This window comes from Nematolebias whitei, chromosome 12 (genome assembly GCF_014905685.2).
Source record: "Nematolebias whitei isolate Nwh7 chromosome 12, NemWhi1, whole genome shotgun sequence".
Taxonomy (NCBI): Eukaryota; Metazoa; Chordata; class Actinopteri; order Cyprinodontiformes; family Rivulidae; genus Nematolebias; species Nematolebias whitei.
In genome coordinates this window covers 38,261,428-38,271,721 of record NC_056509.1, presented here as the reverse complement: position 1 = coordinate 38,271,721, position 10,294 = coordinate 38,261,428, and the positions used below count along the sequence as shown (strand labels likewise).

Genomic DNA, 10,294 nt, shown 5'->3' with positions numbered 1-10,294 from the left:
CCATGGGGAGTTTATATGGTCCAGGTAGGGTTTCTGTGGTCCAGGTGGGGTTTATATGGTCCAGGTGGAGTTTTTTTCAAGTTTAAGTTCAAGTATCTTTATTGTCATTCGCATCACATGTGGTACATGAGATGGAACAAAATTGTGTACTCAAGGTCCCAATTACACCCCAAAATAACAAAGTATAAAAAGAAGCAGTATATAAGGATGTAAGATATACACTAAGATCTATGCTAAACTATACACTACGATGTACGCTAAACAAACGTTAAACAATACACGTGTGTACATGTGTAGTTTCTATGGTCCATGTGGAGTGTATGTGGCCCAGGTGGAGTTTCTATGGGGGAAAAGACAAAAAAATCCATGTTTATTGAAATAATTCATCCATCCATTATCTCTACCTGCTTCTTTCTTTTCGGGTCGCGGGGGTCACGGGTGCCCATATCCAGCAGTCACTGTGCGAGAGGTGGGGGACACCCTGGACAGGTCACAAGTCCATCACATTGAAATAATTTAAATTACAAACATGCAGAGTGAAGAGACATAAATGGCAACAGAGTGAAGTAATGTGTTTCTTTGCCAGCAGTCCAAGCCTATAGCAGCATGACTAAGGGCTCCTTCAGGAAACCCAAGTCAACTGCAACTACTGTGTTTATGGAAAAAGAAAAGTCTCGTCTAGTCTTAAAAGTAGAGTATCAGAAACTGGAAGTTGGTTCCACGATAGAGAAGCCTGATAACTGAAAGCTCTACCTTTCTATTCTTCTTTTAGAACCTTTAGGAACCACAAGTAAACCTGCAGTCTGAGAGTGATATGCTCCGTTTAGAGAATATGGAACAATGAGTGAGGACAGAGGATGCAGAGGACAGAGTGAGATGGAACAGGGTGACTCGCTGTGGTGACCCCTGAAGAGGGAAAAGCTGAAAGAATAAGATTTGTAATAAAAGATGGATCTTGGTTGCTGAGAGCTTTGTATGTTAGAAGTAAGATTTTAAAGTCTTTTCTGAGTTTAACAGGGAGCCAACAGAGAAAAGCTAAAACTTTCACAACTGAGGTGATATTTATCTTTCACATCCATAAATCTTTACAGGTACTCTTTATAATGTCGTGGAACAAAACCAACACAATTTATTTTCTCATACAGATGGTGAATTTATCCTTAAAGTAAAAACCTCTACGCAGAATTTGCTGCCAACCACTACGAGTGTTTGTTTACCTACGGAAACTGTTAAAGTGACCGAAAACAGGTGAACAGCGGCCACATCCACGGAAGAGCCGTTTGGAATAGAAAAGACCCAAGATTCCTCCCATGTGATTTTCAGTGGATTCAGACTTATGCTTCGTTTACATTAGCTTTAACTGGTTTGACAGGAACTGGAGAGAAAATATGGCCAGTTTTAAACTTGTATTCATAGAGAAGCTTCGAGAAACTGAAGCGTGAGGTATTGGCTGAGCGCAGGCCCTGGAGTTGAATAAATGACTAAAAAACAGCCAGTGTTCATATTTACTGGCCAAGATCAAACAAATCTGCTTCATAAATCAGATACCCTGATTTGTAAAGATGGCGGCCTGTCTGCTCAACCAACCGTGCAGGTCATTACAAACACACTCAAGGTGCTATGTGTTATTTGTGTAACGTAAAAAAGGCTAAAAATTCTCTATACTGGTCAGTGTAGCCCCCCTCGCTTACTCACTTAAGGGTTAAACCAGAATCCCTTTCCTCCCCCCACACTGTTAGGCCCTGCCAGTTTCAATAAATGCCTACTACATCCCCTCCTCTACGCCCTGATTGCTGTTCCTGGGTCATACATCAGTGTAACCGTGGAGTCGACAGTCCAGACACACCATTAGCGGTTGATGAATGACCCAATGATGCCCCGGGATGGAAAAGAGCCACCGCCGCTCCTCAGGTGCCTCTCCCTTAGCTCTGTGTGTGTGCTCTGCCACGTCGCCTGCAAAAGCACTAATTGAATTTGCCTTATGTAGATGACTGCGTAGGGTTTGTTGCATCGGGGGGAGTTCATTGTCGTCCAGTCTAACGTGGCACTCGGAGGACAGACTTGGTGAAAGTCTTCTGCTGTCAAATCGCTGTTGTTAGGAGGGAAAATGTGTCTTAAGAAAATAACTAAAAATCACCAAATTTCTAATTAGAATTAGAAAACGACGCATCAAACCAAATTCTGAATCCAAAATATTTGGCTCTACATTGCAGCGTCAAAGAGTTTTCATTCAGTCCAGTCTTAAAACTGGACAATGTGTCGGCCTCACACACAGAAACTGGAAGTTGGTTCCACAAGAGAGGAGCCTGATAACTGAAAGATCAGCCTCCCGTTCCCTTTTTGGAAACTGTAGGAACCACAATTAAACCTGCAGTCTGAGAGTGAAGTGCTCTGTTAGGAAAATATGGAACAATAAGATCTGTAATATAATATGGAGCTAGGTTGTTGAGAGCTTTGTAGGTTAGAAGTAAGATTTTGACTTCAATTCTGGATTTGACAGGGAGCCAATGGAGAGAAGATTAAACTGGAGCGATATGATCTCTCCCACTAACTCCAGTTAAGACTCTGGCAGCAGCATTCTGGATTAACTGAAGACGTTTTAAAGAAATAGTATCTCTGTGTCAAAGTATGTGAGATTATTTATTGTCCTGCTCTGTCAAACTGACGTCCCTGGTTTTTTATCTTCAGATGTCAGCTGTAAAGATGGTTCAGAGGTCCAGATGAACGGCAACACCTACTTCGACGAGATGGACCTTGACCACGACTCGTCGTCGCAGCTCAACATGCGCGGCGTCTTCCTGCACGTGCTGGGCGACGCCCTGGGCTCTGTCATCGTGGTGGTCAATGCCATCATTTTTACTTTTGTGTGGAACAGCTGCAAAGACCAGAAGGACTGCGTGGACTTTTGCACCTACAATCACGCCCCAGACCACTACTACGGCAATTACACCGTCACCGCCGGGCCATGCTGGGTTCTCTACATGGACCCCACGCTGTGCATCATCATGGTGGGCATCCTGCTGTACACCACCTACCCGCTGCTGAAGGAGTCGGCCCTCATCCTGTTGCAGACTGTCCCCAAGCAAATCAACATGCACAAGCTCAACGAGCGTCTGCTGAGCCTGGAGGGTGTGCTCGCCATCCACGAGCTGCACATCTGGCAGCTGGCAGGGAGCCGAATCATCGCCACGGCACACATAAAGTGCCACGACCCCACCTCCTACATGGACGTGGCTAAACGCATCAAAGACTTCTTTCATCACGAGGGCATCCACGCCACCACCATCCAGCCCGAGTTCGTCACGTTCAGCTCGGAGTCTCGGGACTCTCTCTGCGAGCTCTCCTGTCGGACTCAGTGCGCCCCCAAGCAGTGCTGCGGCTCGGCGGACAAGAAGGCCAGCAGCGACTGCAAATCTGCCGCCGCGGCTCTGGAGGTCATCAGCGAGACCCCGGATCAGGCTGCAAGTGATCAGGTTCGCCCTCAGACTGAGGACGAGGTTCCCGTCGCCAGGGAAGTGGAGTCATCGCTGTGAGAAAAAAAAAAAAACAGATGGAAAGGGCGCAGAGCGAAAGCATCACTGTCATCGGGAGGAAGCTGGAACGTTGTTGACCTGATTAGACGTTTATTTTCTGTGATTTCTGTGACTCTCCTCTTGTCGTCTCTCACTCCGGCAGCATGGTTGTGATGCATGTTGGGATTCGTGGACCTCATCTCCTCCAGGGCTGGAGCAAAGCCTGCATGAGCGTCTCCGATCTGCACCACATTGTTGTTTTTCTGTGCCAAAGCTTTTCGCTGCAGGACCGAACAGACGCCGTCGCGCCTGCAGGTTGTGTACGTCAGCCTACGGACCTCTCGACAGTCTTGTTTGACGTAGGCTGCGAGTGAATCTATTTTCTTATCCTTTTGAAACTGCGAGTGGAACAGTATTGTATTTCAGAATAATTTAAGTATTTAAGTTATTAGAAATGATTTATCTGGTTGTAGATGCTGTTTATATATAATATTGAGAGAGTAATACAAAAAAAAAAGTTCTAAAAACAACAATGATTCTATAGTTACATTTAGTTTTTCACATTTTGATGAATTTTGTTTTCCAGACTCCTTTATTCTGTTTTTATTTGCAGTCATTCGTTTGACTCTAAAGCCGCGTCAACACCTCTCACCTCGCCTTGTAACGAGCCTGCTGTGGTATAGCACCAAGTATTTTAGACGTGCAGTGGCTTCTCTACCTAAATACAAACGTATGGATAAATGTGACGCCCTGCGAGCCCAAGTGTTGGGTTTGTTGGGGCGAAACCAGCACTGAGCACCATTTGTGTTTCCTTCACGGATCCGTACTGGAGCGCTTCCTCGTGTTGTTTGTGTTAAAGTCCTCATGAATGTGTTCGGCACCTCCTCACAATCGAGACCTGGTGTTCTGAGGTTCACCGAGAGCTCCAGCCGCTGCTTACCAGAACCTGCTGGCATCCTCCAGAACATTACGCAGCGGGGCTGTTTGCTGAATTAAAAGTCCTCAGCCTTTTGAAATCGTGGGACTTTTCCCTCGTGTAACTTTGATGCATTTCAGATTTCCACTCCCTGTTGAATGCGTATGCAATATAGAAACACGTGCTGGGAATTGTTTTCTTTTGTAACGTTTCAGTCACGTTTGTTCTCTCTCGAGCTCTATGTGCAAAATGACAACAAATGTGTTTTGTAATTGTAAGACATGTCGAGCTGATGTGTTTTTGATATGTGAATATATCCACAGTACATGTCCAAAGTGTCCATGTGAAATAAAAAAAAAAAAAGAAGTATGTCTGTTTTTAATCTTTCTTTTTTATATATATATGACACAAAACTTCATACATGTACGCATCATCGCCAGACAGTGTCTCATACACTTTACATCACCCCAGGTCCAACGTTAAGGTCACAATCCAAGGTCAAATTTAAAATAAGCTCTTTGCTTGTCTGGGCGATCTCTATAGATTGCTGTATACCAGTTTGTCAACGGGCATAAAATGTTTTTTTTTTTTTTTTTTAATATATATTTTACTTTCCAGTCATGACAAATTTTAAAAACAGCATCCTTAAAAATCTTCATTCTGGATAATTTTTTGCTGAAATAAGAGATTCAAAATGTTACCCCAAAACTATTACCATATTTTTCGGACTATAAGGTGCACTTAAAATCCTATAATTTCCTCAAAAATCTACAGTGAGCCTTATTCAATTCAATAATACTTTATTAATCCCAAAGGGAAATTATTTTGTGGTTTTTATAATCCGATGCGCTTTATGTATTAATTCAGGTTGTGCTTACTGACCTCAAACCGATTTTATGTGGAACACTCTGCTCAAAAATCTGTTATTGTTTGAGTTTTGCTTAATGCGCCTTATAGTCCAAAAAATACGCTATTTGTTGAGAGGTAGCCAGGTACCAGTAAATAAACCCTGATTTAATTATATCAGTACACATAAAAATACTGTAAGTAATACAGCACCTGCAGGGTCACAGCTGTGCATGGTTGGTTCACTTTGACCTTTAAACTGAGCCGCAAGAAAGCCCAGTCTGTCCACTTTCTGTCCCAGTAACTGTTGTTGTTTCCACACTTTGTTTCGGCCATAATAATCATGTAGTGAAAGTCTGACGATGTGGTGGCTCAATCAGGCATAAAGTGAAATAAAACAAAAGAAAATGCATTTCCTGCGAATATGCAGTGTGAATGCTTATTGCTGAAAAACTGCTAAAATTAGCTAAAAACATGCTGATGTAGCTGAAATAAAAGAACAAGCCTTACTTAGCAGAAGAAGGAAAGAACACTTATTTGCTGAATTAGGTTTAAAGAAGTAGAATGAGCGCAAACAGTAGATAATTGGCTAAAAAAAAGGCTGAAATTAGCAAAATATTGTTGAAATAAGCTGAAAGAAGCTTAAACTACCAGAAAGAAGCTAAAAGAGCTGAAATGAGGTAAAAAAAAAAAAAGTGGAATTATCTGAAAAAGCTCAGCTTAGAATAAAACAGTAGCTGAAATAGCAGAAAAAGCTAAAACTATAAGGAAAAGCTAGGTGAGCATAACAAGCTGACATTAACAGAAATAAGTTAATTAGGCTGAAAGTAGCAGAAATTACCAGGAAAAACTTTATCTGAAAACAGCTGAAATTAGCTAAAATTTTTCTAAAAGGCTAGCTGAAAAGGTAGAACAAGCTTAAATTAGCAGAAGAAAACAAAAAGACCATGTTTGCCCAATTGGGCTCCAAGAAGCAGAAATGAGCACATAATAGTGCAAATTATCTAAAAAAAAGAAAAAAAAAGTGGAAATTAGCTTAAAAAAAAAAAAACAGCTGAAAAGTAGCTTAAAAATCAGAAAGCTTAATTTACGAGAAAGAAGCGGAGAGAGCACATTTTTGCTGAATTAGGCCGAAAAAAGTTTAAATAAGGGCAAAAAAAGTTGTATTACCCGAAAAAGCTAAAATTAGCCGAGGATCAGACCGCCAGGGTCCCCGCCCTCGGCCACCACCCATCCCACATTGCACCGGACCCCTTTGGCCCTCCCACAGGTGGTGATCCCATGGGAAGGCCGGAAGGAGGCCCAGAGGAAGACCCAGGACACGCTGGAGGGACTATGTTTCTCGGCTGGCCTGGGAACGCCTCGGGATTCCCCCGGAAGAGCTGGCCCAAGTGGCTGGGGAGAGGGAAGTCTGGGCCTCCCTACTTAGGCTGCTACCCCCGCGACCCGACCCCGGATAAGCGGAAGAAAATGGATGGATGGATGGCTAAAATTAGCATAAAAACAGCTAAATAGTAGCTGAAATAGCAGAAAATTTGGAAACTTGCATACAATAAGCTGAAAGGTGCAAAACAAGCTAAAATTAGCAGAAAGAAGTTAGAAGCACAAAAATGTCAGAAATAATCTGAAAGAGTACAAAACAGCTGAAAAAACAGCTGAAATTAGCTGAAAGTAGCTGGAAAAACGTTTAAATTACCACAAGGAAATTGAAAGAAGCTGAAGCAGAACAAAATGTGAAAGGAGCAGTAAAACATTTGAAACAGATCTCAAGATGTGAAGGATGTAAAATGAACTCGATTCATTTTCTATGAGAGAAAAATGGCAGAAAAGGCGAAATATTTCACAAAGCTAAAGTTGCACCAATACCAAAAGTCATAGCAGGATTGTCCTGAAAGAGCTAAAAGTTTTGATATATGATTTGTCGAAATAGCACAAATGTTGTGGCACGAGAAAAATGTATGGAAGAAAAATGGATCACACATTCAAACAGGCCAAAAACCAGAAAAGAACAACGGAGCAGTCCTTTAAGGCGTAGTATGTGAATAAATGTCAGCTACGGCCTCTTCACATCTGAGCTCAATGTGTAAAAACGAGTTGTTTATGTGTTTGCTAAGGTGCGTTAGCTTGGGCAGCCATCTTGAATTGGGTTTTCTCCAAAAGGTGATCCGATGCAGAGCTCCGTCTGCAAGTTTCACTAAAATCCGTCCAGACGTGAACAGACGTCCTCGTCCACCTTTGTCTCTTGGCGGCGGACGATAAAGACGACGGAAATCGGCACAAACAGGAAGCACAGAAACGCCACAGTCGTTTTGACGTTAGCGAGTTGTCAAAGGAAAATCGTCACGAGTTTAAACATCAGTGTTTACACGTAAGGCGTAACGGCTCACGTTTTCCCAGCCAGCCACGAATCCTGCGGCCATCTAAACGGCCATGATGGTCAGGAGGAGTGAGACGTTGTTGTTGTGGGATTTCATTAATCCATAATTGCAGCGTTTCACCGCTCCTGTTGTCCTCGCTGCAGCGTGACAGATTCATGGTGACGTTTAGTTTGGACAGCCTGACTGTGAACGTGAGGACTTGTATAAAAAAAAGAGTCCCGGACATTCCCGAGGCAACAAGTGCAGGGCTTTACCCAGCATTCCTCAGTGCTGCTGAGGCGCTGGCTCCTTGTCCACCTGTGGCGTGGACAGAAAACACAGCGCTGTTGCTACGAGTTGGGCGTTGTCTTTGTTTATTATTAATCAGCGACCTGAGATTAACAGTTCTATATTCAGTGTGTGTGCTTTAGACTAAAAGACGAGTTACTATTTCAGCTAAACTTTGAAAAAAAAAAAAAAAAAACACTACATGTGTTTGCTTTGGAGGATGCGCTGTGAGGGACTCTCAGCTACTACCACTCCAAAGTGTTGCTGAACATCTGTTGATTTCACGGAGTTATAGCCGTTCTTGTGTCGGATAGGTTCAGTTAGTTGTGGCGGTCATCTTAGATTGAGGTAACTTCAAATGTTAATCAGTTGAAAACGTAAAGCCAGTAATTATTATCTGAAAGTTTCATTAAAATCTGCTCTGTTGTTTCTGAGATATTTTGCTAACAGACAAACAGGGCTGTCCCCACCAGGCTATACCAAAATGTGTTGCGCTCAGAGGATGCGTTGGGGACGACAATCAGCTACCGCCACGCCTAATTTTAGCTCTGTATCTGCAAAAATCAGCAGAATTATAGCCATTTTTTTGTGTTTGCTAAGGTTGGGTTGCTGTGGCAGCCATCTTGGATCGGCGTGACCCCAAAATGAACCAGATGTAGGCGTACATCCAGAGGTTCATATAAGAGAGTTTCATCAAAATCTGTCCAGTGGTTTTTGAGATATTTTGCTAACAGACGGACAAAGTTAGTTAAAAGAGGAGTGTGTCTAAACGCGTGTGCCTTTGATCTCACCGGGCCATCTGTCTCCCCAGCTTTGTCTGTGGGATTTTCAAACTGGGTGAAGCTAGGCGGGGTGGAGGTGGTGGTGGTGGGGGTGTTAACACTGAACCTGTGGGTGAAGGGTCACTGCAGCTAAACACATTCACGGCTGCGAACTCAGCGTTTGTAGGTGCGGCGATGACCTGCGTAAGCTGAAAAAACTAGGACACGATGACCCTCACACCCTGCAGAGGATCCACTGATTAAACAGCCTGGGCCTCTTTGAAGAGTTCTCGTAAATATGACATCATTAATGTAGCTGGACTTTTATTCATGTTTCACTGTAACGACCAGATTAACAGAAGCTGAAGGTAACAGGTTCTAAACATCTACTGAGCTCCTTACAAAACTGTATTCCTCGAATACTCGCTGCCTTTCATGCCAAAGTTTAATATGAAAATTATCTTACATTAATAAATATACAAGTTGGCTAGACACTAATGTATATGTGTTTTATTACCAAAGAAAATTTCATCTCAATATCAAGACTGGCTGAGTTATAGCCAATTTATGTTTGCTAACGTTGACTGGCTGTAGCGGCCGTCTTGAATCGAGGTGACTCCAAAAGTTATTCAGTTGTAGTCGTACATCAAGTGATTATTTTCTGAAAGTTCCATTAAATTCAGTCCAGTAGTTCATTAGATATTTTGCTAACAGACAAACATGGCATTTTTAAGCAACAATGTAGTGCATTGTGTAGCCCTCGGAGTAATTGATGTGAATCACTCTCAGCTGCTATCACACCAAATTCTAGCTCAGTATCTGCAAGACTGGTTGAGTTATAGCTGTTTTTATGTTTCCAAATTCCATTGGCTGTGGCGACCATCTTGAATTGTGTTGACTTCAAAAGTTAATCAGCTGTACATAATTACATGATCGCCTGCCTGTCACCTTATAACAAAAAATCAAGCTCGAACGGAGCAGGAGGAACAAAAACTATTGACAAGTAACGTTATCGCAGCATTCTTCTGAGAAACTGAGTTTTATCTTCCCTGTGGAAGTTGTTTTGTGTCTCTTTATCGCATAACAACCGTTGAAACTTTGTTTTAAACTCAAGAATCGTTCCAGGAAGAGGCCCGGAGCTCACATTCCTGATTCAGGACCCACTTCTCACCTCGCAGGATCTTGAAAAATCTGCAACAGAGCAAATCTGTCAGAGAAAGCAAACATAGTTGTGCTCCGTAAGCTCAGCTTGTTTCGACCCGTGTTACAAACACTAGTTCAACGTTCAGATCGCGCTGATTAAAGTTAAAATTGTTTCTTTGTCATTACACAACTCTGAACTAAATTCACTGTTGACATGAACTAATTCAGTTTCTTTAATTGGTCGTAAGATAAACTTCTTAAATAAGTTTGTGCTGGTTGGTAAATTAGGCCAAGAGTCTCTCGGAGCAACGTGTTTGTTTTTATCGTGTGAATGTTTATGAAGCGTTCACACTATTGTGATCCATTTTTTTTTGTACGTTTTTCAGCATCTTTCTCGTTCCACGATTTTTGTGCTTTTCAACAAATCCATCCATCCATCCATCCATCCATCCATCCATCCATCCATCCATC

The 10,294-nt window shown here is 42.5% G+C and overlaps 1 protein-coding gene across 1 annotated transcript in view; it reads left to right on the top strand.

The window, feature by feature from the left end:
* Positions 1-4,005, top strand: part of slc30a1a (solute carrier family 30 member 1a) — a 5,324-nt gene extending 1,319 nt beyond the window's left edge. Inside the window, exon 2 of the mRNA XM_037685547.1 lies at positions 2,689-4,005. Coding sequence (XP_037541475.1) covers positions 2,689-3,533 — 845 coding nt within the window. The 3' untranslated portion in view covers positions 3,534-4,005. The remainder of the gene's footprint in view (positions 1-2,688) is intronic.
* Positions 4,006-10,294: the final 6,289 nt, after the last annotated feature.